The sequence below is a fragment of the Giraffa tippelskirchi genome, chromosome 1 (assembly GCF_054371585.1).
Source record: "Giraffa tippelskirchi isolate mGirTip1 chromosome 1, T2T-mGirTip1v1.2.pri, whole genome shotgun sequence".
In the NCBI taxonomy this organism is placed as follows: Eukaryota; Metazoa; Chordata; class Mammalia; order Artiodactyla; family Giraffidae; genus Giraffa; species Giraffa tippelskirchi.
This window is the reverse complement of record NC_137275.1, coordinates 97654313-97681558: the sequence shown is the minus strand read 5'-3', so window position 1 is coordinate 97681558 and position 27246 is coordinate 97654313. Positions and strand designations below refer to the sequence as shown.

The following is a 27246-nucleotide window of genomic DNA, read 5'->3' as shown; positions in this document are numbered from 1 at the left end:
AAATAAGCCAAGCTGTATCAGGAGCAGTCTCTATTCTTATTTTTATTCCTGTTTCCTGTTTGTTCTATATTATTTTTCCCTGTTTATTCACAAATTCATTCAATAAAATTTCATTGCTTAATTGCTATGTGCCAGACACTGTCTTAGGTATAGGGTATAGATGGTGAACAAAAATTGACATATCCTGCTTTACTGGATCTTACTGTTTATTGCAGAGAGAGATCATTAAAAAAAAAATCTTACAACTAAATAAAAAATCAACTGTGGCAAATAAATTTTGCTATGTGTGAGCAATAATAAGGAATTTCAACATGTTAGAAAAATGCTTCCTTGAAGAGAAAATACTTGTTTTAGTATGTGGAGGATAACCAAATATAAATCAAAAAGAGGTGGAGTACATCCCAGCAGGTGGAATACATGCACAAAAATTCTGAGGCAGGAGAATTCACGGCATGTATGAAAAACTCAAAGAAGGTCAGCCAGTATGGCTGGAGTAGAGCGCAGAGGAATATGGAGGAAAGTAAATGACGGATTAGGAAAAGTAGAGTCAGTGACCTTGTTTTCCTGATGGTTTGAGCAGAGTTACCTAAGAAATGTTGAATGAACATTTTGGAAAGTGAGCAGTTGGTGCTTAGAGATTCAAATTTTTACCTTCCTGATTCTGGAGGAGAATGACCAAGTTTCAAGGAATGACTTCAAGAGTGGTAACCAAACTGGAGTGGAGGTGAAGATCATTGGAGATGAGAGGTCAAGGAAATGAAAGTCTGTGTCTAGTTATCCGTGTGTTTGTTGAAGTAGTCTACCATGTTGTGATGACAGACTTTGGTTGAAGTAGAAGACTGGCTAGATGCCAAGTCGTTACTAAATAAAATAGACTGAATTATTGGGGTAGGGAGAACCACTTAATTCAAGTAAACATTTCATAAGATTTGAATAATTAATATTCCTCTGTTTATATGAGAACTTGACCTTTGATGCAAGTATTGTGTTGGCCAAAAAGGTCATTCAGGCTTTTCCATAACATCTTATGGAAAACCATAATGAACTTTTCTGGCTGACTCAGTATTTTGAGGAGCCAATTAATCACATCATTTTGACAGATACTGTACAGAGGGGCACACAGTTGTCTAATTGGGATATATTTTATCTGGAATGGATATTCCCACTCCCCAAATTCTGGTTTGTAGGCTTTTATCATTCATCTAACCAGTCAGTCAGCCACACCTCTGATCCACAGCAATTGCCTGAGGGACTTAGGCAGTCTACAAAAGAATGATTTTTAAATCATACTTTATACACTACTCTTTTCCTTTGCTTATGCATAACTTTAAGTCATATTTAGGTATATGCAAAGGAAAAGAGTAGCAAGGAGTGCATCAAAATGTAAACAATGGTATATCTGGGTGGGGTGGAGTTTTTGTTCATTTGTGTTTTGTTTTGGCCATGCCTCGTGGCTCATGGGATCTCAGTTCCCCAACCAGAGATTGAATCCAGGCTATAAAGTGCTGAATCCTAACCACTAGACCACCCAGAAACTCCCTGGGTAGTGGAGTTTTAACACATTTTGTTCTGTAAATATAATTTTCCAAAAAATGAAAAGATGCCAAAGTTTCTTAGAGAAATGGCTGACTCCAGGGTTGGAACAGGGAGAGAACAAGGGGACTCTGGAACATTTTGAGAATCTATCATTTTTATAATAAGATTTTTTAGAAAAATAATATTAGAGTAAAAGAAATGAGGATGGCAACAAGTCAGGAATAATTAGGCTATGTGGAAAAGAGAAAAGGTTTATTGTGTAGGAGATGCATGAGTTGTCAAGATTGGGATATGCAGGGTGGACTGAGGCCGTGTACTCAATTCTACTGCAGGAGCTAATGCAGAATGCTCTCTTCTGTTGGCCTCTGGTCACAGCCCCACATTTCCAGGTCACTTGGCAGAATTCCTGGAGTCTCAGGTTTTAAAGGAGCAATTGGTATGGGTTTCTCCCTAGTGCCTCTGGCGTTTTATTCCCTGAGGAGAGGTTTAGCTGTTGATTTCTTTTAACTGTGATGCAGAAGACCTCAGTAAGCTCCTGGGGTTTCCCCTGCCCCCCTGTCCAGCTGTTAGGGAGCCGTGCTTTGATTCTGATAATACCTGTGGATTAACACAAATCAGAAATTGTTTTCAGTGTCACTCTGTCTACAGCAGCTGGGCAGTGCGTCTGTTCATTTACCTGGAAGTGGATGTTAACTTCACATGTCAGCCCAGGACAGTTTTTTGCCTGACAGCTTTAAAGTTCACCACACAGAGACAGATATCTTCCTCTTTCAGAGTTTAGATGTCACCAGAGTCAATTGAGGTGGCATTTAATATACCTCCTTATAAACTGTGGGCATTGGGCCAGGCAGGGTTGCAAAAAGCACTTGGTTTAGAGCTGGCCCAGTTTGTAATGCCATGCCAATGCCAAACCCACGTCCTAAATGATGCAGCACTTACTTGAGACAGAGCATTCTAGGTAAAAGATAAATGTTCATTCCTGATGGATGACGAAGAGTTACATCTAGAATGACGATGGGTTAAGACTGCCACTCATCTTAAGTCGAGAGCATGCTGTCCTACACTTCAGATGCATTATAATTTCAGGATCAGAAAGAATAAGATGGTACATTTTTAAAGTGTAAGTTATCTAGAAAATTTTAGATAATTGGCAGGTATACATGAAATGCTCTCATGTAATGAGAACCTAGACTATTCTTCATAACTCCGTTTCCAAAGTAAACTAAACATGGTACTCTGAAAACAGAGGAGTATATGTTGTGAAGGAAATGACTATGACAATATTATTAATAGTAAATCCAAGCTCTAGATGGTTACAGATTTTTTTTAAGAAAATATTTATAATCTAAATCAGATCATTTGTCCCCCACTGAAACTACCCTTTCTCAGCTCCTGTGAACCCACTGTACATATTCGCTTTTGTCCTTGATGAAATCTTGGTCAGATTTCAGAGCTTTGCACTTCCTTTTAGTCTCAAGAACAGTCTCATTTCAGAAATGTAGATGTCCTGCTGCTGCTGCTAAGTCGCTTCAGTCGTGCCCGACTCTGTGCGACCCCATAGACGGCAGCCCACCAGGCTCCACCGTCCCTGGGATTCTCCAGGCAAGAATACTGGAGTGAATTGCCATTTCCTTCTCCAGTGGTAGACGTCCTGACCAGTGTAATATTTAAAACTTCTCCCCTCTCTCATATTTGGGTTAATGGCTCAGTGGGTGAAAAATCCACCTGCAGTGCAGGAGACACAGGTTTGATCCCTGGGTCAGTAAGATCTCCTGGAGAAGGAAATAGCAACCCACTCCAGTATTCTTGCCTGGGAAATCCCATGGACAGAGGAGCATAGCGGGTGACAGTTCGGGGGGGGGGCGACTAAGCGTACCCATACCCACCCACCCTACTTCTCAAGTCAAGCTTGTTTCATGCTTGAGAGCCTCTCTGGACCAGGGAAGGGGTGTGATACCTAACACTTTTTTTTTTTTTTTAACCGTATTTCCCCTTCTTGTCACTGATTGCTGTTTGTGGCCCTTGGGGACAGAGCTGTAAGGAGCCACGCAAGTCTCACTCCAGTGGTGTGCAGTTGTAATCTGCATCGCCGCTATCTGATGGATTCGAGGTTGCCGACTAGCTTTCAAGGCAGGTCTCTGTGGGCTTTTGAACAATTCCTCCTAGGGGCCTCTGGGGATAGTTCTGCTGATGATGGCCATGCTTCCCCTGGCAGGATGTTTGGGTTGTTTTTAACTGCCTTTCCTGCTCCTGGGCTTCTGGCATTCCACCCCTGTTAGGATCACAGTGCCTCCCTGGGTAACCTCTTCAGGATTGTCTTTTAGAAGACAATCAGTCCCTCCTATGGTCTCACAATCTGTTTTCATAGAAACATGATCTTACCATTGTGGAAGTATCATAGATCTCTTTGCTTTGCAATTCCAGGAGTAGCTGTTCTTATTTTTCTTAAAATCAAAGGAATGAACCTCATCTGATATTTCTGAGTCACCCCTTCTTTCCTTAATTCGGTACCTTTGAGTAAGCTCCATTATTCCAATGTTGGGTAGGAGGAGATGCAGAGTGTTCTGATGACTATCTGGAGCAGTTCTCCATAGTGGTCTTATTGTCTGCTCCAGTTCAGCTGGAAATGAGCAGTGGGCTCATGACTGAGAATGGTTTCAGCTGACCTATTGACAAGTCCTGAATATATGGTAAGCACCCTGTAACCGACAGTTGCTTTTAGCTTTCAGGATTTCAGCTAAAACTGAGACACTTTCATTATCGTAATAGTGTTTTTAAAGCTCTCACTTAGATGGTTACATTAAATCACATATTTGTGCAGATAGTAAACAAAAGTACCCATAAGTGGTAAACTAGGAATATATGATTAAAATATGTAGCGGCAAGAATTTAAGATGCCTTGGATTTTTTTACTTGGGGCGTACACTAATAAATGATAGTGTTATTTCTCCAATTCAATGGGTATTTTTATTATTAAAACCAATAATTTCTAGTTTAATTCAAAGTTCATGAGTAGCTAGACTGTAATAAGTTACTTTACCTTCAAAACATCATTCATTGTCGTATGTCTGCTTAATAAATATGCTTAAGTACCACATCTGACATCAGGATTTCCCCCTAGCTAGCTATAAAGTTATCTCAAATCCATAGTATTCTGCTAGGATAGAAGAGAATAAGTATAGCTTTTTACAGATATAAGATGTCCTGAATTTTGCCCTGATTCCTCGCAGGGCCTCTGCCATGAAAGTGTCTTTTAATTTCATGGCTGCAGTCACCATCTGCTGTGATTTTGGAGCCCCCCCAAAATAACGTCTTGTCACTGTTTCCACTGCTTCCCCATCTATTTGCCATGAAGTGATGGGACCAGATGTCATGATCTTAGTTTTCTGAATATTGAGTTTTAAGCCAACTTTTTCACTCTCCTCTTTCACATTCATCAGGAGACTCTTTAGTTCCTCTTCGCTTTCTGACATAAGGGTGGTGTCATCTGCATATCTGAAGTTATTGATATTTCTCCCAGCCATCTTGATTCCAGCTTGTGCTTCATCCAGTCCGGCATTTCTCATGATGTACTCTGCATATATTTTTTCTTGGACTCCAAATATATATTTTCTTGGGCTCCAAAATCACTTCAGATGGTGACTGCAGCCATGAAATTAAAAGACACTTACTCCTTGGAGGAAAAGTTATGACCAACCTAGACAGCATATTACAAAGCAGAGACATTACTTTGCCAACAAAGGTCTGTCCAATCAAAGCTATGGTTTTTCCAGTAGTCATGTATGGATGTGAGAGTTGGACTATAAAGAAAGCTAAGCACCAAGAATTGATGCTTTTGAACTGTGGTGTTAGAGAAGACTCTTGAGAGTCCCTTGGACTGCAAGGAGATCCAACCAGTCCATCCTAAAGGAAATCAGTCCTAAATATTCACTGGAAGGACTGATGCTGAAGCTGAAACTCCAATATTTTGGCTACCTGATGTGAAGAACTGACTCATTTGAAAAGATCCTGATGCTGGAGAATATTGAAGGCAGGAGGAGAAGGGAACGACAGAGGATGAGCTGGTTGGATGGCATCACCGACTCAATGGACGTGAGTTTGAGTAAACTCCAGGAGCTGGTGATGGACAGGGAGGCCTGGCATGCTGCAGTCCATGGGGTTGCAAAGAGTCGGACATGACTGAGGGACTGAACTGAACTCTGCATATAAGTTAAATAAGCAGGGTGACAATATACGGCCTTGACATTCTCCTTTCCCAATTTGGAACCAGTCTGTTGTTCCATGTCCAGTTCTAACTGTTGCTTCTTGACCTGCCTACAGATTTCTCAGGAGGCAGGTCAGGTGGTCTGGGATTCCCATCTCTTTAAGAATTTTCCACAGTTTGTTGTGATCCACATAGTCAAAGGCTTTGGCGGAGTGAATAAAGCAGAAATAGATGTTTTTCTGGAACTCTCTTGCTTTTTCAATGATCCAACGGATGTTGGAAAAACACATTTAAGGACAGCAAAATATGTTTACCATGATAAGAAAAGCTAAAAATGAACAGCACATCCATGATGTAAATGTTCTCTTGTTTTACTGTGCATCTGCCTGTAAGTCATCTGGGCCAATGGAAAAAAATGGGACAGTATGGGTTGCATATGTTTTGTTTTCCTTCTGAGTCCATTAAGTCTCTAGGTAGTAAGTTTGAGAGATTTAATGCAACATGTCTCAAGTGATTTAACTCTATTTCCTAAACAGGAAATTGGAATTGTGCAGCAATTCTTTCCAAAACAAGTAAAATTACACCTGGGGCGAGTGCTGTGGCCTAGACCAACCTGTGGAAACTGAAGGCAGAATGATACATAAAATTTATCTCATTGCCTCTTTACAGGAGTATAATTAGAATTTTTTTAAAAAAACTTGTATAGATTAAATTATTGGTGTACAATTAAGATATAGCTACATGAAAATATCTTTAATTCTTAATATCTACTGAATAGTACCCTCATAACTGTTTCTATAGGGATTTGTCTTTTATATTAACAATCACTTAAGACATAGTAGTTTAAAAATGGTACCATTGACAGACAGCCATATGTTGTGTGTGAGCTCTGACACCTTGTGTCCTAAATGTCATCTTGGCACATTTTGCTCTCCTCCTGTGGACAAGTCCTGATCGTTGCCTTCTGTGGGGACTGTTCCTGGCTATCTGCCTGTTCTAGATACCACCCTTCTTTTCTTAGGCTTCTGGTTTGCTTCTCCTGATGGACTCCTTTGGTGACCGTGGCAGTTCTAGACTGATACCCTAGAACATGTGGCGAGTGGTATTGCCATGTTAGCAGAATGGTGGACACAAAGGCAGGCAGAGGCACCCCCTTGAGAGGGAGACAACAGTGCTGTCAGAGGTTGTGGACCTCGGAGGAGAGCTGGCTGAGGTCACTTAGTGCTCCAAGGGTGTCATCAGGGCTTCCTGTCCACCCCCTTTATCATCTGGAGGAAATCCACACTCCAGCAACAGTCTCTGTTTAGTGCCCTATGTCTGGGTTCTACACAGTTACACTCCCACTTCCTGTCTGAAGGGATAACAGCTCAGTTCAAATTCCTCAGCTGATTGGTTACCCACAACTAGTGAGAGGCTTACTAAGAGACTCCCCTAAGACTTGTGTTAGGTCTGAATGGAGTGTTCCCATCTCCTCACTATATTTTTGGTAGCTATGTAGATACTCTGTATAATCAGATATTAAACAGACATTTATATGAAAATATTTTATGTAAGTTAATGTTTACTATTTGCAATTTTAAAAGGTCTATAACATTGTATTCTCATTTAAATTGCTGCTGAACAGAAGCCTTATAATGTTGTGGTCCTTTAATGGACCGGAACTTGGGGGTACAGAGTCGACCGATAAGAAAGTGAAAGAAGGAAGAAAAGAGGCTGAGCCGCATGAAGGGGACAGAGAGAGAGAGAGAGAGAGACAGACAGAGACCAGTGCTCTGATGGAACAAAGACGTTTATTTAACATATTGTGGGCATATATATACTCTCCTACAAGATAGCCCTTTTTAGCAGAGACTGATCAAAAATCTAACAAGTCATCCAGAAAGCCAGAGGCTAGAATCATTCTCAATAGAGGGGGTTGTAAAAGTTACTTTCCATAACAGAAGGGAAGAGAGTTGTAAATGGCTGCTGTTTGAGGTATGGAATTTCCATACGAATGAGATACATGAATTTCTATTATTCCCGAAAGCTGGCTTGCCAGCTCTCTGGCACCTGTATTCAGGTGCTGTTAAGGAACATAGATTTCATGCAAGACTGAAAACAGCACACAGGAAGCCTCCTGTTAAATGTATCCTGACATTATAAGATAGGGATTTTTTTGTCTTACATTTGCATAATTTTGTTTAAAGCATTATTTTCATAGCAGATAGAATGTCATGTCTCTGAATGAATGCCATTATTGTGGTGGAAGAGGGAAGTTTTTTCTCCTGCAGGGCAGCATTAGAATGGTTGTATCAGATTTCACTATTTATTTCTTTACAGATATAGCAAATAGGCCAAATATATCATCTACCAACTCCTTCTGAAATAATAATATATGATAAATTATTTATCAGAACAGCATTTATTTTGGATGTGTGAAATGGATGAAAGAATATCATTAGTTTATATGTAACTGGTTAACTTGTTTAAAAGTTTTGCACTTAATGCAAATAAAAAATTTTTCTTTTATTCTTTTTGTTGTTCAGTTGCTCAGTCATGTCCAACTGTTTGCAACCCCATGGACTGCACATGCCAGGCTTCCCTGTACTTCACCATCTCTCAGAGTTTGCTCAAGCTCATGTTCATAGAATCAGTGATGCCACTGACTGTTTTCTTTATTTTGAGCTATTTAGAGTACACCATGAAATTGAATAACTATGAGTTTTTGTCCATATTTTACTGTATTGATTTTGTCTCTGTCTAACCATTGATATAAGTGGTTCTCTCACTATTTCAGTTATCAATGGCCTGAATAGCATAATCATATGATTTTATGGAAAATCATTTTTATAATATATTAAAATGCATGTAGAATGAATAATATTTGATGCAATTAGTATACTTTTTCACATATCTTTTAGAAATCTAGTTCTTTTAAAGTTGGACAGATTTTTTTTAAAATAATGATGCTATAATTTATTGATGTCCTACTTTTTTTTTTACAGATACTGTACCTGATGCTAGATATTTTATGCCCATTTGATAAACAATTTTTTGAGAGATCTGGGAACTTTGACATCCAGTTGATAGTAAGTGGAAGAACTAAAGAGCAACTCTTGTCTGCTCTGCTCTAAAACTTGAGATTTTCCTCTTCCTCCAGGATATTAGTGAGCAGCAGAAGTGATGGAGAGTGACCAATACCTGATGTCAGAAAGAATCTAGGTCAAGTGCATAGTTTAAAAAATCACTTTTATGGTGTGGCTTAAACATAGTTCAAAATAAAAGAGTGATGTGGAAGTATAATGTTTAATTATGAGTTTAAAAATCCTTTTGTTAAATGAATATGACAGCTTCAAATCCATATACATCATGCTCAGGTTTTGTAATGAAGTGAACCTGTAAATAGTTCCTTTTAACTTACAATGCAGTTTTAAATATGACCTACTTAAATGGACAGAATTTATATTTCTACCAGAGGAAGGCCTCATTTAACGAGAAGTAATTTCTCTAACAAGAAAAATGTATTCAGAGTGTAATTCCAAAACCTCCAGGAATAAGACTTCTATCTAAGTAACCACATAATAGTGTTCCAGAATCTGTATATTAGAGTCTATGTTTTATTCAGAGAAGATCTCTTCACTTTCTTACTGCCAGGTTATTTGTGATTACTTTGTATTTTTATATCCTTGCTGGAGAAACTCATTAAGAGATGGCAGCAAAAAGAAAAGTGTGAAGAAATAGAAAAACTATCATAAACAGATGCAGAAGTACACATTGTGCAGTAGTTTACATAACATGTTTAATCTACCTTCTTTTGAGAATGGATAACCAGTCAGGTTTGGTTTTAGAAGGAGAATAGGAGAGTCTCTTATTTGAGGCTGTAGTTTCTTAGAAACTGAACAAATGTGAAAAAAGTTGAGAATCAAGTTGGGCTGGTTGTAGTGCAGAAGCCAGAGAAGCAGGATTAAAATAGAGAGATCTGAGGCACTGGTCTCACACTGGAGCTCAGGGCCAAGGAAGAATCAAGGAGACAGGAGTAGTGAAGGCCGCAGCTTAAGATAGGAGTCCCAAAGGCCAGCAGAACAATAAGTAGTGATGGAGCTGGATTTTAAACTTCCCATTTTCATGGGCTTCAGGGCTGACCCCTGCTTAATTTCTATATAACATTATTTTAAAGGTGACGATCTCTTTGTAGGGAGAAGGAACTGGAAGAGGTTAAACCCTCTTGGGTGTAGCAGATTCATGTCTTCCTTATGCTGTAGGTTTACACTTGTATGTGTATATGTGTATGTGCCTGTGTGTGGTGGTGGGTGCATTTGGGGAAGGAGGTGGTAAGTAACTGATGATAAGAGACGGAGCTCAACCCACTGCCCAAACCATCCTTTGGCATTGCCAGTGCTGCAGCATGATTCCACACAGAGGGACGGGGGCAGACAGGGATACAGGGCAGCTTCCTGTGGGTTTTCACACCTCAGCAGGCCTCTGAGGATGTCACTTAAATACAGCAGAATAATACCTATAGTTGGAATGGTCACCCTGTGGTGTCAAAAACATTAAATTGTATGTCATCAGTGTAAGAAAAAAGACTAACCCCCCCCTTCCCAATCAAGAGGTTAACCTTTTAAAACTTTGTCATTTTTGTGGGACAGTTACTTTTGAGATTTACTTCCTGATAAAAACTCATTCCCTGATGCTACCCGCTAAGTAAGTTGTTGCTTTATGTAGCTTTAATAATACTCCTGTTGCTTTGTGAAGGTGATTCAAGGCTAGCACTCTAAGTTCACTTGTAATCAGTTATTTTGCATAAAGATTAAACTTTGATTTGAAACAGGAGTGAAGGATTTATTTCATTAGGTCCAAATTCAAATTTTTGACCTTACTTGAAATAAAATATCTGAAGTGCAAGTATTAAAAAGTACCTTAAAACTGGGAAGAAATAACTACATTTTCTCCAAATTCTCAGAAACTTTTGTAATATCCAGAGTTCTCTGTACTGGATAATACTAGTCCCCACTTATTCTGTGTCTAAACTGGACAATAATATATTTTCCTTAAGGCATTTTTATGTGATAGGTCTTCAACCACATATTGCTAACAGCATGTACCTTGTCACACCTGACAGGATTGCAGCCTGAAGGGTTATACATTTATTCGTACTGTGGACTTGAGCTTTAAAAGAAGAATAAAGCCAAACTATTATAGTTTGAGTACTTTAATAAATATTAAATGATAAATGAAGCACTAGCTGCAGGGTGTGTGGATAATATAAGAAAATCTTCAAATGGTGATATGTAGTATTATGGATATCTTGCTTGCCTTTGTTGATCTGTTTTTGACTCTTACCATCGTAGTTGTAATTGCTGGGAATGATGAGGTAGGGTGTATGATTATTGTTGCCCACTGAATGAAAAGTAAAGGAAGTTTTAAATGTAAAACTAATTCTTCTCTTTAGCAGGATGAATACAAAAGTGTGCTTTTGGTAATAATAGGTGCTTAATAACTCCTCCTCACCTCCCTACTCCCTCGAAAGTCATGAACTTGATGTTGACTGTGGAGCACACCAGGCAATACACATTTTCATTTAATGAAAACTTTAGTTCTGTCATCATGTTTGAGATGTCACAACATTACCCAACGAAAGAGTGCAGAATGCCTATGACTCATAGGAGATCACTAAGTTATGTGATTGTATGGAAGAAAAAGTAAGTGAACCTGGGTATCAGAAAGAAACTCATGAAACCTCAGTCCTCGTAGTCAGAGGTGGCACGCACCCTCTAAGATGTCCTTGACAATCCTTACTTCTTGCTTTTGTGTAACTACTTCCCCTTAAAAAGTAGGCCAGCTTAGTGCCTTGCTTCTTTTTCTTTTAATTAATTAATTTATTTTAATTGGCGGCTAATTACTTTACAATATTGTGGTGGTTTTTGCCAAACATCGACATGAATCAGCCATGAGTGTACATGTGTTCCCCCTCCTGACCCTCCCTCTCACCTCCCTCCCCATCACATCCCTCAGGGTCATCCCAGTGCACTAGCCCTGAGCACCCTGTCTCATGCATCGAACCTGGACCGGCGATCACTTCACATATGATAATATACACGTTTCAACGCTACCCACTCAAATCATCCCGCCCTCGCCTTCTCCCACAGAGTTCAAAAGACTGTTCTTTACATCTGTGTCTCTTTTGCTATCTCACATAAAGGGTCATTGTTACATCTTTCTAAATTTGATATATATGCGTTAGTATACTGTATTGGTGTTTTTCTTTCTGGCTTACTTCACTCTGTATAATAGGCTCCAGTTTCATCCACCTCATTAGAACTGATTCAAATGCATTCTTTTTAATAGCTGAGTAATATTCCATTGTGTATATGTACCACAGCTTCCTTATCCATTCGTCTGCTGATGGACATGTCCTGGCTATTATAAACAGTGCTGCGATGAATATTGGGGTACACGTGTCTCTTTCAATTCTGGTTTCCTTGGTGTGTATGCCCTGCAGTGGGATTGCTGGGTCGTATGGCAGTTCTATTTCCAGTTTTTTAAGGAATCTCCACACTGTTCTCCATAGTGGCTGTGCTAGTATGCATTCCCTCTAACAGTGTAAGAGGGTTCCTTTTTCTCCGACCCTCTCCAGCATTTATTGCTTGTAGACTTTTGGATAGCAGCCATTCTGATTGGCGTGAGATGGTACCTCATTGTGGTTTTGATTTGCGTTTCTCTGATAATGAGTGATGTTGAGCATCTTTTCATGTTTGTTAGCCATCTGTATGTCTTCTTTGGAGAAATGTCTGTTTAGTTCTTTGGCTCGTTTTTTGATTGGGTCATTTATTTTTCTGGAATTGAGCTGCAGGAGCTGCTTGTATACTTTTGAAGTTAATTCTTTGTCAGTTGCTTTATTTGCTATTATTTTCTCCCATTCTGAAGGCTGTCTTTTCACCTTGCTTATAGTTTCCTTTGTTGTGCAAAAGCTTTTAAGTTTAATTAGGTCCCATTTGTTTATTTTTGCTTTTATTTCCATTACTCTGGGAGGTGGGTCATGGAGGATCCTGCTGTGATTTATGTCAGAGAATGTTTTGCCTATGTTTTCCTCTAGGAGTTTTATAGTTTTTGGTCTTACGTTTAGATCTTTAATCCATTTTGAGTTTATTTTTGTGTATGGTGTTAGAAAGTGTTCTAGTTTCATTCTTTTACAGGTGGTTGACCAGTTTTCCCAGCACCACTTGTTAAACAGATTGTCTTTTCTCCATTGTATATTCTTGCCGCCTTTGTCAAAGATAAGGTGTGTGGATTTGGTGACTTGCTTCTAACCAAGCACACATGGCAAGTGTGGTGGTTGTCCATTCATGATTAGGCTAGACGAGATAGGGACTTCCTTTTGCTAGCAGTTTCTTTCCTTTGGTGGCTTTGATGAAGCAAGTTGCCATGTTGGCATGTGGCAAGGAAGTGAAGGCAGCCTCCAGTCAGCTGCCAGCTAGGAAGCTGAGACCCTCAGCTCAGCAGCTCTTGAGGAACTAAATACTACCCCCAACTATGGGCTCAGAAGCAGACCCTGCCCAGTCAAGATTCTCGATGGTACCCCATCCCTGGCTGATACTGTCATGGCATCTTGTGAGAAACCCTAAAACAAAGGGCTCACTTAAAATATGCCCATGTTTCTGATGCACAGAAAATGCAAGATTAAAAATGTGCATTGTTTTAAGCTTCTAAGTTTGTAGTACTTTGTTTTATAGTGATGGAAAGCTAATACTTCAGTCTATTAGTTAGCTAGAGGCTACCATAACAAAGTACCACAAACTAAGCTTGAATGATAGAAATTTATTTACTCAAATTATGGAGGCTGGAAATCTAAGACCAAGGTGTTGGCAGGGTTGGTCTCTTCTGAAGCCTCTCTGTGGTTTGTAGATGTCCATTGGTTTGTAGATGTCCATGTTCTCCCTGTGACTTCACTGTCTTCCCTCTTGGCATGTCAGTGTCCTAAACTCCTTTTCCTTTAAGGACACCAGTCATATTGCATTAGGGTCCACCCTTAATTACCTAATTTTAACTTAATTATTCCCTTTAAAAACAGTATCTCCAAATTCAGTCCCATTCTGAGGTACTAGAGGTTAGGAGTTCAACATAGGAATTTTACAGGGACACAGTCAGTCCATAAGAATAGGCTATATAAAATTCTGTGTTTATCTCTACAGCTAAAACTTGATACCACTCACTTATTGTCCATAAAGGTCTTTTGCTAACTTCTTCTTCTTTATTTTCACATAATTGTAGGTGTATCAAATGATGTATAGCTCACATGGTTTAGCATATATGTTTGCATTTTCCTGTCTCCATTACAAAAATTATAATTCCTATAAGCATATGCCTTCCATATGCTTTATGTGTGTTACTTCTGCAGTATTTAAGATGGTGTTAGATACATCTTCAAAATCTGGTTTAACATTTTGCGTTCATTTGTATATGCTGGAGTCAGAAAATCAGCACTTAAGCGCCTGTTGTTACCAAAAGAACATCAAATTAAAGATTGGTTCAGGCAAGAATTATCACTGAATGCTAAATGTAGAGGGAAATTTTTATGAAGAGCAAGATGTTTTCATGATCCTAAAATGTCTTCCCACATACTTGATAGTTACAAAAGAAAATTAAAAAGATGATTAAAGAAATCCAGCAGCACCTTGACCTGGTTATCATCACTTTTGAGAAGCGGTTGGACAGTATGTACCTGCAGATGTGAGAGCCTGAGAAGGATAATGTTCTAGCTGAGAACACATAGCCTAAATCAAATCATGAGCGATCATTTGACAAAACCAAAAATCCAAAATGAGAAATATTCTTTTTAGAAAATAGACATGATGGTATTCTTCAGAAATGTCAGGTCACATAAGATAAAGGGAAACTGTGGAAATATTCCAGACTAAAGGAGCTAAAGAGAAATGACAACTAAAGGCCATATTTGACCCTAGACTGGATGTTGCATTCAAAGGAGAAAAATGCAATAAAGGACATCCTTGGGTTATATCAACAAAATGGGAGTGTGAGTGGTAAATTATTGTCTTAATGTTAAATTTGTGGAAGTTGATAACACACTGTGATTGGAAGAGAATATTCACAATTCTTGGTAATGCACACTGAAATTTTAGCGGTAAAGGACCTTAATGTTTATTAACTTACCTTCAGATGGTTCATTTTTAATAAACATAAATATACTTATATATTTGTATATACATGTGTCAACTAGGTAAATATGTATAGATACACATGATCATATACATGGATGGTGCGTAAAATTGTGTAAAAAAATGGGTAAAATATTAATAATGTATCTGAATAAACAGTACCTAGGATTTGGGGGAACTGTTCTTAGTCCTTGAGTTTTCTGTAAGTTTCAGTTATTTCCCAATAAGTGTTTAAAAATTAAATGCAGTCACTTATGTTAGTATAATGGGTTCATTATTATATTAAGTGAATTTATAAATATCTGTTTAAAGTTTATCTGAGTTTTATTTCTAATAAGTATTAATAGAACTAATCCACATAAAAGCTTTTTTGGGGGGTTCCTGGTAATTTAAGAGTGTGAAGGGTTCTGAGACCAGAGTGTGAGGACAGTTGGCATAAACTGTGTGGGGGTGGTTAGGTAGATGCCCCGCTCAGTCTCTTGAGGCTGTCTTGTGACACTAGTTAGTAAGAACAGATTGGTAGATGCCAGTAACTAATTTTATGATATTAACCTTTCTCTGCCTTAGTTTTTGTACTTGTAAAGTAGGGATAATAATATTGCCTATCTTAGAGGGCTATTATAAGGTTTAAATCAGATCTTTGATGTAAGGACTTTCAGGTCTTTCAATAAGGACCACTCTACAACACTGTTCTTACTGGCAACATGCGTTTCTACTATGTTCTTGCTTCTCTCTCTGTTGTTTATTTTGCGCTTTGGCTAGTGATTTTGGTTATAATTATGTGCATATGAACTACTACAAAGAAACCAAAGAAGAGTATCAGATAGTTTTTAAAATGCAAGTTTACAGTAATCTCTGTGCCCCTTCAAAGAAATGGTTAGGGATACAGAGAAGGGTGGAGATGAGCAAGCAGTTTGGTATTTGGAGAGTCCATGATACATGGAAAAGCATCGTACCCCTAGGAAGGTGAACCAGAAATTGTGTGGAGTAGTTGATAGAAAATATGTCTGGACAGGAAACACTTTGTTGTTAGGAATAAATTGTTACTAACCCTGTTTAGCACTGGTTCCATTGGAATTCTGATTGCCAGGTATATATCCTTTGTTTAAATGTGTATGTCCATATTGGCTTAAGTTGTTGTAACAGTATATACCTAGGGTAAAGATAAGAAAGAATGTTATTGTTTTGTGCCATTTTTACTGTTTTCCCCAGCTTGAATCTAAATTCAACCCTGTTCTATATCACAATCAAACTTTAAACCAATAAAAATATTTAGATTATTAAACTATTGTGTTCACCTAATTCCCAACTCAAATGACTTAAAAAAGAAACCAAAATATAAATAAATGTAAAGTCTTTATGTCATTTTATATGTTGTTTATCATTGCTTTATCTTTTGGCTAAATGTTGTAATTTATTTTTGTTTTTTTGTGTGTTTTTTAATAGATCATCAGAAACTGGAAAGGGAAGCTAGAATCTGCCGTCTTTTGAAGCACCCCAATATTGGTAAGGAAATGTTTTCAGCATGTTTTAAATATTAATTAAAATTTTACATAACATAATTTTACACAACTTAAGATATTTAGTAAACTGGAATATTATTTGTAATTATTAACTAATAGGCTCCTAACTTTTGATATTGGTTACATTTGATTCTTCAGAGTTTTTGAAAGTTTTTCAAGAGGTAGCAGTTCTTTCTTACAAGCAGGTTAGAAATAATATAAGGTATTATTAGTTGAATAGTGCTTTTATGTATCTTTAACGATTCTTCAGCTGCTGATACTGAAGTATGGAGAGACAGAACTTAAGCCATTATGTTAGTCAGCTAAGTTACTTTTCATCTCTCCTATAAAATGTTTACTTTGTAATCATTGATTCTATTCTAGAAACTAGTATAATTATTTTAGAATATTATCCCTCATGAATATAATAGCCTAATAATGTTCAAAATTGAAAAATAATTGTGAATGTAAGAGAAATAGAGGAAAGAAACAAAGGAAAGAAAAAGAAAATGCTACATTCTGTGACAATAGTTTTGATTATTTTTGAAAAATGTTACTGTCCCACTCTGTTAATTTTACTGTCAGCCAAAATATTTCTGATGTAGGAGGAGGGAAAGAGGGCATGGTAATGCAGTAAAAATAACAAAATCATTCATTGACAGGATTTAAGTTTCTCTATTTTTATGTATAAAGCCATTCTGTTTCTGTTCTTCCTTGAAGTTTTTAGTATCTTTCATTTTGTAGGTGCTTCTTAGGTTCTTGAGTAAATAGACACTAACAAGTAAATCTGAAGCATTAACAAATTAGTGGTTGTCTAATAAGAGCCTTCTGGTTACAGAGAGAACAAAATAACTTCTGAAATGTAAATATGCCTGTTTATAAGTATTTTACCCTGACAAAAGTCTATGGATTTCTTAATTGGCTGGATTATTTTGCTAGGACTGTCATTACACCGAGTTCCACAGACTGGGTGACTTAAACAGTGAAATATCTTTTCTCACAATTCTGCAAACAAGAAGTCTGAGATCAAGGTGTGGAGAGGCATGGATTCTTCTGAGACCTCCCTCCTTGGCTTGTTGGTGACCATATTCTTATGTTTTTACATGATCTTCCTTCTGTATAATGTCTCTATTTTAATTTCTTCTTTAAGGGCACTGATCATGTTGGATTAAGGTCCCTCCTAAAACCTCAATTTAATTACTCTTTTAAAGACCCTAGCTCCAAATATCCTCCCATTCTGGGGAACTGGGAGTTGGGACTTCAACATGAATTTTGGAGAGACACATGCAGCTCATAATATTGGTTAAAGAGGACTTATACAGTACGAACTGATTATAGTTCAAAGACTATTTTTCTCACTCAGGTTTAAGATAAATGAAATGAAATCGTAGTTTACTGAACTTGTTATTCATACAAAGGAAAGTTGTTTTTTGCTCATTTGTTTTTAATAGGGATCCTTCCATGAAACTCACCTTCTGTAGATAATGAAAGTAGTTGCCTCCATTTCCTTTAGCAGACCAAAGTTGAACCAAAGAAACCCAAATTAAAACAAGAATGATTTCCGTTTTGACACCCTTACAGAATAACCTTACCAAAAAAGGGGAAGCTGTACACTGGGGAAAGTTCTCAAGTCTTGTGACATCGCACCATCAATGCACTCTGGCACAAAGTAGCGTTTTCTCAAGGGTCCATAGCAGCCAATGTCCTTGGTTGCCTCCCTTGAGGTTTTCTTCTCTCTGTCTTTTGAACTTTCAGACCCGTTTCTAACCACAGGAGAAATGTCTAGTAATCCTGTACTTTAGTGTATAAATCATAGGTATATTAAACTTCTAAGACACAATCTCAAATCATTACAGAGTACCAAATTCACTCATATCATTCATTTACTCAACAAATTATTATTTTGGGACTATAGTGAGAATACAACAGTCTAATATTCCTCCCCTTGTGGAGCTTGCATTACTGGGATAACAGACCTTACATAGAGGATGTTAGGTTGTGTTAATTACCGGAAGAGAAAGCAGGGAAAAGAAATTGGGTATGGTGGGGGATTATATGTTAAAGAACTGATCAGGATGACTTTATTAAGAATGAAATTTGAGGGAAAACCTAAAAAACAGGAGGAGGCAAGTCTGTGGAAAGAGAGTCTCTGGGGAAAGAAAGGTCTACAGGCAGAGGAAACAAACTGCCTTTGTAAACAGGCCCTGAGGCAGGTGCTTGCTCAGTGGACTCCACCAAAGCTTTTTCCCCTAATTGGAGAAATGAGGATGAGTTGTTTTTATTTTATCTTAATTGATGGAGCTCCATGCTATGTAATGTGGCAATGTTGTATTTACTCATGTAAAGACAAATGATGAAATAACGAGGACAACAGTGATATAAAATAGTCAGCCACCACAGACAAAGGTGTGCTTGAGAGATAGTTGCTACGTGGACATCTACTCGTGGACTGGCAGGTGTTCTGTTGAGATCGTTAACAGCTTCATGGACATCTCTTGCTTACTTGCTACTCACTCAGGAAGGGAAGACAGCGTTTGGTCTTTTCTTTTTTTAATGTGTTTATGTATTTCTTTGGTTGTGCTGGGTCTTAGTGGCTGTATGCAGGATCTTCATTCTTCATTGTGGCATATGGGATCTCTTTTTAGTTGCAGCATGTGTAATCGAGTTCCCCAACCAGGACTTGAACCCAGGCCCCCAGCATTGGGAGCACGGAGTCTTAGCCACTGAACTGCCAGGAAAGTCACAGCATTTGGTCTTGATTTCCTTGAAATAGATAATCTGGTATCTAAATATGAGATTCATATCCTCCTCTTCTTCTTCCTCTGTTCTATTATTTGCTTGATTTTCTTAAATCTGTCAGGTTTTTGAACTTCAAGGAAGGAAATACTATTTCTGACAATTTTTTCCCTGTGAAAATTGGCTTGGTGCATTTTTATTTTTGTGTGTCTTTCTCTTGGCACAGAATCGATAATCTGAGGATTTACAGCAACTGAAATGTTGCTCCCAAGGAAACATATTAAACCAACTAAAAGTGGTCATTCACTAAACCACTTTTTCTTCAGCAGTTTTTTTTTTTTTTTCATGTTTTTCTGATTTTCAAAGTAATACATTTAGTGGAGAATTTGGAAAATACAGTCATATAGGAAGAAGAAACTAGCGAGAACAACTTTTAATATTTGTTCATGTTTGCCTTCTTATAATGAATCTTCTGTGTAGGCTAATTTCCAGCATTCCCTTGTGTGCATTTTTACTCCCCTTTAGACAAACCATGAAAATATAATTTTTAATTGTCAACAAAGTTGATTGAGTGTGTAGCTATCACCAGCCCATGTTTTAGGCTTAACATACTGGTACTGAAGCAGTGATCAAGAGAGATAATATCCCTGCTTTTCCCAAGCTTTGGAACCTCGTGGAAGGAGACAGGCCGTAAACAAATAAACCATGGGAATAATGTCATGGGAACTGGTTTCTCTGCAGAGAATTAAAATAGAGTAATTTGATACCAGGGCATTGCGTGGCTACTGTCAAAGAGAGACACATCACACACAGTTAAAGTCAATAGACAGATTTGATTTCAGTATTACTGCAGTAGAAGGAAGAGCTGAGTTAAATTCTGATTTTAGCAAAGACAACTGGAGATTTTATGACCAAGGAGCAGAATGAGGGGTCAGTGAGAGGAAAGTTAAGAAGAGATATCAAAAGTAGGGGGGATTCTTGCTAAAGTGGCCTAGAATAACAGAATTCTTATTAAAGGCAGACTGAGGACTTAGATATCAAGGATAGATGGTGAGAAACTTGATCAGATTTCAGGGGTAAGCAAATATCAAAGGTGGGAGGATGACTTTGAGGGATTCTTTGCTAAAACGCACTCAGGCAGTTTGAGAACAGGACCTCAAAGGACATGACCTAGTTGAAAAGAGGGCTTAGATAAGCCTAAAGCTTGGTTGAGGAAAGAATCTCTGTCGTTACTTAAGAGTGGCTTGTCTGGCACAGTATGTATGCGGAGGTCACATTTAAAGTTATATCTACATGACAGGAAGAAGCCATCGCGGAAAAGCTTAGAGAGGAAGGACTGTGAGCAGAGGAGCTTCTCTTGTTAGGGGAGAAGTCAGGCTCCACTGTATGCCCTGCCCTGGGGGAGTGGGAGGTGACCTTAGATAAGTCAGAAGGATAGGAGTATCTGGTGGGAGGGCTTTGCAAACCAGGTTAGAGTGTTTGGGTTTTATTCTAAGTGCATTGGGAAGCCAAGTGAGAGGAGTGTGTCACAGACTGATTTGCTCTGTCTACGGTGTGTGAAATGGGTTGTAGTCATCACCTAAGCAGAGTCAGGAGTAGTAGTGCTCCTCCAGTTCATCAAAATCTGGTTTTTATCACCCTAATGCCCTTGGCTCCATTGTCTTGGGTAAGAATTGAAATAGCTCCAGTGTGGTGCCCTTCTCTCTGTGGGCCCTGTAGTCTCTGAAAAGCACCATGCATGCTTTGACTCTACAAATTTGAAAGTAGAGGCAGTTTCCTCAGTAGCGCCATCGTCTCTCTGTCCTTGGGGCAGCGCGTCAGTTTAGTTTGAACAAACTGTAAGGATTATATTGATGGCTAACTCTAAACTGGCATCACAGCGTTGATGAAATTTGGAGAGATTGTCTGATCTCATGCTTCTGTTAATTAGCTTGTTTTCGATTGTTATGTTCATCTCTTATTTGAATAAAATGGCTTATTTTCTCTTGAGGTATGAAAAGATTTGTGGTAAGCCAGATAGTTTGAGCTACATGTCAACATATTTACTAAACAAGGGGAAAATACCATTAAGGTAGTGAAATAAAATATTGGTACTTAAGGTAATAGCTAAATCGTTCTCAAAATGATTCTGTATTTCCATTGCTTTTGTGCTTGATCTTTGATCAGCATTTTTACTGAGAAATTTATTGAAACCTTTAGTGAAGCCCAAATAATTAAAAACAGTAAAGAAAAACTAGGAAGACAAGCAATATACTCATTAAATTCAGCTATACGAATCTGAAAAGAACTGGACTAGGGAAAGAAAAGAGAAAGTATCAAGAGCTTTGATCTGACAAATTTGATGCCCTTGATGAGAAAATATCTACTTATAATCCTTTATTTCCGAGGAGATCAGTATTTGAGACAACTTTGCAGTTAGTGATATGAAATGATTTTGTTACTGGATTATCTCACTCTCTAAGGACTTGAATTTACACTTTTGTAGATGTCGGAAAGTGCAAGACAAGTTTTTGAAAGTTTGAAGGAACATTTCCATTTGTAGAGGATCAGCATCACCTTTTAAGGTGAGCCTTTACTGACAGGGCTTAGTGAAGCCCAGTAGCTGGAGAGTCAATGGAAGGGATGTGTGACCTTTTAAAATCTAGTCTGTATTAGAGCCCTGGGACCCCTCTGACAATGAGTTAACCTTCCTGAGATCATAATATGTTCATGATTACATCCTTTTTACTACCTCTCATAGCCACGACCCTAGAACACATAAACACAGTCAATCATATGTTGTTATAAAGTGCAATAGAAAATTAAGAGATGTAGTATTAATGGAAAACTCTATAGACTGGTGGACCACGCTTTATTCTACTTCTGATGCTGGTCTGTTCTGTGAACTGCCAAAGCACATTTTGTCTGCTCATTAACTTCTAGCTGTTCTCATTGTAAAGAAGGGAAGATTTTGATCTTTTTATTTCCTTCTGAGAATTATTAGAATTAAATAATTCATCTTGTCATTTTGGTGAGTAGTTAATAAACTTTGGAAACTATTTAATGTAGATAAACAACTGAATAAATTATTACGGAGCATTACTTACCAGAAACTACCTAATTAATCATTTTATTTTTTAATTGAGGTATAGTTAGTTTACCATATTGTTTTAGGTGTACAACATAGTGATTCACTTTTTAAAGGTTATATTTGATTTTAGTTATTGTGAAATATTGGTTATATTCCCTGTGTTGTACAATGTATCATTGCAGCTTATTTATTTTATACAGAGTAGTTTGTATCTCTTAAAACCCTACTCCTATCGTACCCCTCCCCCTCTCCACTCCACACTATAACCACTAGTTTGTTATCTATATCTGAGTCTGTTTCTGTCTTGTATTCACTAGTTTGTTTTATTTTTTAGATTTCCTAATTAAGTGATATTATACAATCATTTCTTAATGTTTAGTAATTTCTTCCTGAGAGATATATGTACTCAGTAGTGGGAAAATGTATTTCAGAATCTGTTGTGTATTAGTGGTATGATATAAACTGTCTGTATATATATATTATATTATGTATAATATATGTAGTATAAATAATCAGAATCAATATTGCAATGAAAGAGATCTCATAGATTATCTAGTACAAACTCTTATTTTTTTCAACAATTAAGGAAACTAAAGTTTTCTAAATCTAAAGTTTTCTAAATCTAAATCTAGATAAATCTAGATTTATCCAAAGTCACAGTTCTTTAATGACATTGCCAGACCTAAATTGTTAGTACCCTCTATATACAGAGGTACTGGTGTTTAGGGAACCTGATTTGTAGCAATATGCTTGAAAAGTCATTGTTATTTGTGTTTCCTTTCTAGGAGAATTTTGATGATGTTTTTGGTTCAAATAAGTCTTCCCCTTACGTAAGCTAAACATTAAGTTTAAAAACTACCAATAATACAAGAAAAGAAAATTCTGTAAGTTTTGGTGAACATAAGTTATACCTTATATATTTACCCTGGTATGAATCAGAAAGATGCTCTGATTGAACAAGTATTGTAATTTGACATATATAACAATACGTGAAATTACATTCAACGAGAGGTAGAAATTAAAGAATATATATAGACATTACTTTCTATATAAGCAGTTTTCCCATGCCTATGAGTGATAATTTATGGCATCGAGGGTATGTATAATTTCCTTTTCCTAAAATATAAAACTGGAAGAGTCCTTAGGAATTATCTAAGCCTAATATAGATTCTATAGATAGAGAGTGGCAGTTTTAGTAGGGAAATATGCCGAAGGTCACTCATAGATCTTCAAAGAGATGATAAATGTACAACTTGCTTAGGACCTCATTGTGCATGTACTGTCTCTTCTTTTACCTGATCTTGGAGGTATGGTGTCATACTGTAAAAGTAATATGTTAACCTCATTTTTAAATCCCCCTAGTCTTTTCAAAAATTTGTTGAGTCAACTATCATCCTTCTAATTTTTACAAGATAAAAATTAATAGTCGAATGTTCTTTTGTTTCTAACAAAATTTTACCTTTATATCTGCATGCAGTCCTCTTTCAGGTTTCTAGAATTTATAAGAAACCAATCCAATCACATTTTGTATAAGCTTAAATTCAGTAAATATTAATCTTTTTAAAAATACTTATTTGTCTGTGCCAGGTCTGGTCTATATGTGGGATCTGGTTCCCTGACCAGGGATCTAACCCCAGCCCCCTGTATTGGGAGCTTAGATTCTTAGCCACAGGACCACTAGGGAATTCCCAGCAAATACTAATCTTAGACATTTCCAGTAGTTATCAGATGATTAAATTGCCTTACATGGCTATTGCTACAAGATTTTGGCTTTCAACCCTTTAAAGAGTCACATGGGGAAGAACAGCTAGTGTAAGTAAATGTTAATTGGTGTGCTGAGAAGACAAAATTAGTGTTTCTGTGAATGACAGTCAAAAATTTCTTTCAGTGTTGTGAGAAATCCAATAATGTTCCAAGCACATAATACTTAAATAGTTTTTCTCTATGATCTGCTTCATTATTGGCAGTTATGCCTAATATTCATGTTTGCAATTACTCAAGAATATATCATTTTTATTGTTAAACATCTTTCTCCAGCGACTCCCCAACAGATAAAAGGTAGTTTAACACTATTCAGTAATAAAAACCAAAGTACTCTTGTTTATCTTCACCTTTTATTTGATTAGATCTCACTTCTTTTGCTTGATTATTTGGTGTGAAGGCTAAGTTACTTTTTAGAATGTCTTGCTGTCTGCAGAATTGATTATCCTCTTCTAACAAATGTAGCACAAACTTTTTTTTCTCCCACCAAATAAATATTTTCAAAAATACTCGTTATCTATTAGCTTTTCCTCCCTTCTTGCCTCCTCTCCTTCCTTCCTTCCTTTTTGTTTATTTAATATGGCCAGTAATATACACTTTATAATTTTTGGTTGAAAGTTAAATTCATAATCTTTTTAAGTAAACATCTTATTTAGTAGAAAGGTAAAATACTGGTGTAAAAACTCTAGATGCAAGATAATATTTTAGATTCTCTTTTAATAAGTGAGTTTGGATCTGAGTCTATTTGTTATTGGTTCCTTTGTAAGTTATTTTTCCCATCCATCAAATGAAAAAACCATTTCCTGAGTTACACTAGAAGTAGCTGGATTTTGTATGAAATGATAGAAAAAACTATCCTGTTACAAATGAAGGACAATTTGTGTTTGAGACTTACTGGGTAGTACACGTTGATCTATCAATGCATATTGTTTACTCAAACATATCTCCTGATTTTTCTACTAAATCTCTTTTGTCTCCTTCTTGTCCCATCTTCCCTAGTTTCAGAGTAGACTCCCCTAACAGAGTGCCGGAAGTTTGTGTTAGTTTCTCAGGCTCAGAATCAGGCCCCAAACTAAAACTTGGAAGAAAAATAATTCCAAGTATTACTTGCACCTTTTTCTTTGTTTGCTTTCCTGAGACTTGAGTTGGTTGGAATCATCTCCTCTCTCTTCCCTCACCACAGGCAAGAACAGTAGTCAGGAAGCCATGATAAGAGCTCAGGAATCTTTTAATCACTTAAAAAATGATTGCTGTACTCCCTGTCCTCTGATAGCTTCGATAATAAAAATAAATTTAGGTATAGAAAGTGTTAAGATTTGAAGATGGGCTGAATGAAAAGAAAAATTCCAATAAACTCTCACCAGAATTAATAACAGAACTGTTAGCTGTGCTATCAGGCACTGGTCTAAGTGCTCTTCATGCTCATAGTCTCTTAATCCACAATACAAACACATGCCCTTCTTATCCCCATTTTCAGTTCAGTTCAGTTCAGTCGCTCAGTCGTGTCTGACACTTTGTGACCCCGTGAATCGCAGCACTCCAGGCCTCCCTGTCCATCACCAGCTCCCGGAGTCCACACAAACTCATGTCCATGGAGTCGGTGATGCCATCCAGCCATCTCATCCTCTGTTGTCCCCTTCTCCTCCTGCCCCCAATCCTTCCCAGCATCAGGGTCTTTTCCAATGAGTAAACTCTTCGCATGAGGTGGCCAAAGTATTGGAGTTTCAACTTCAACATCAGTCCTTCCAATGAACACCCAGGACTGATCTCCTTTAGGATGGACTGGTTGGATCTTCTTGCAGTCCAAGGGACTCTCAAGAGTCTTCTCCAACACCACAGTTCAAAAGCATCAATTCTTCGGCACTCAGCGTTCTTCACAGTCCAACTCTCACATCTACACATGACCACTGGAAAAACCATAGCCTTGACTAAACAGACCTTTGTTGGCAAAGTAATGTCTCTGCTTATAAATATGCTGTCTAGGTTGGTCATAACTTTCCTTCCAAGGAGTAAGTGACTTTTAATTTCATGGCTGCAGTCACCATCTGCAGTGATTTTGGAGCCCCCCAAAATAAAGTCTGACACTGTTTCCACTGTTTCCCCATCTATTTCCCATGAAGTGATGGGACCAGATGGCATGATCTTTGTTTTCTGAATGTTGAGCTTAAAGCCAACTTTTTCACTCTCCTCTTTCACTTTCATCAAGAGGCTCTTTATTTCTTCTTTGCTTTCTGCCATAAGGGTGGTGTCATCTGCATATCTGAGGTTATTGATATTTCTCCCGGCAATCTTGATTCCAGCTTGTGCTTCCTCCAGACCAGCGTTTCTCATGATGTACTCTGCATATAAGTTAAAGAAGCAGGGTGACAGTATACAGCCTTGACGTACTCCTTTTCCTATTTGGAACCAGTCTGTTGTTCCATATCCAGTTCTAACTGTTGCTTCCTGACCTGCATACAGGTTTCTCAAGAGACAAGTCAAGTGGTCTGGTATTCCCATCTCTTTAAGAATTTTCCACAGTTTATTGTGATCGACTATTTGGCATAGTCAATAAAGCAGAAATAGATGTTTTCTGGAACTCTCTTGCTTTTTCGATGATCCAGCAGATATTGGCAGTTTGATCTCTGGTTCCTCTACCTTTTCTAAAACCAGCTTGAACATCTGGAAGTTCACGGTTCACGTATTGCTGAAGCCTGGCCTGGAGAATTTTGAGCATTACTTTACTAGCGTGTGAGATGAGTGCAATTGTGCGGTGATTTGAGCATTCTTTGGCATTGCCTTTCTTTGGGATTGGAATGAAAACTGACCTTTTCCAGTCCTGTGGCCACTGCTGCGTTTTCCAGATTTGCTGGCATATTGAGTGCAGCACTTTAACAGCATCATCTTTCAGGATTTGAAATAGCTCAACTGGAATTCCATCACCTCCACTAGCTTTGTTCGTAGTGATGCTTTCTAAGACCCGCTTGACTTCGCATTCCAGGATATCTGGCTCTAGGTGAGTGATCACACCATCGTGATTATCTGGGTTGTGAAGATCTTTTTTGTACAGTCCTTCTGTGTATTCTTGCCACCTCTTCTTAATATGTTCTGCTTCTGTTAGGTCCCTACCATTTCTGTCCTTTATTGAGCCCATCTTTGCATGAAATGTTCCCTTGGTATCTCCATTTTACAGACCAGAAATCTAAAACCCAAAGAGATGACACAGTTTACCAAAGTCATACAGCTAGTAATGGGTCAAGCTGGAATTCATGCTACTGATACTCTCACAGTCCATGCTCTAAC

The 27246-nt window shown here is 37.7% G+C and overlaps 1 protein-coding gene across 26 annotated transcripts in view; it reads left to right on the top strand.

Moving 5' to 3' along the window:
• CAMK2D (calcium/calmodulin dependent protein kinase II delta) overlaps positions 1–27246 on the top strand; it is a 314058-nt gene that overhangs the window by 87667 nt on the left and 199145 nt on the right. For all 26 annotated transcript variants that reach the window (XM_081485129.1, XM_081485067.1, XM_081484940.1 and 23 more), the window contains exon 3: positions 16342–16401. In XM_081485129.1, the coding sequence (XP_081341255.1) occupies positions 16342–16401 (60 nt within the window). The remainder of the gene's footprint in view (positions 1–16341; positions 16402–27246) is intronic.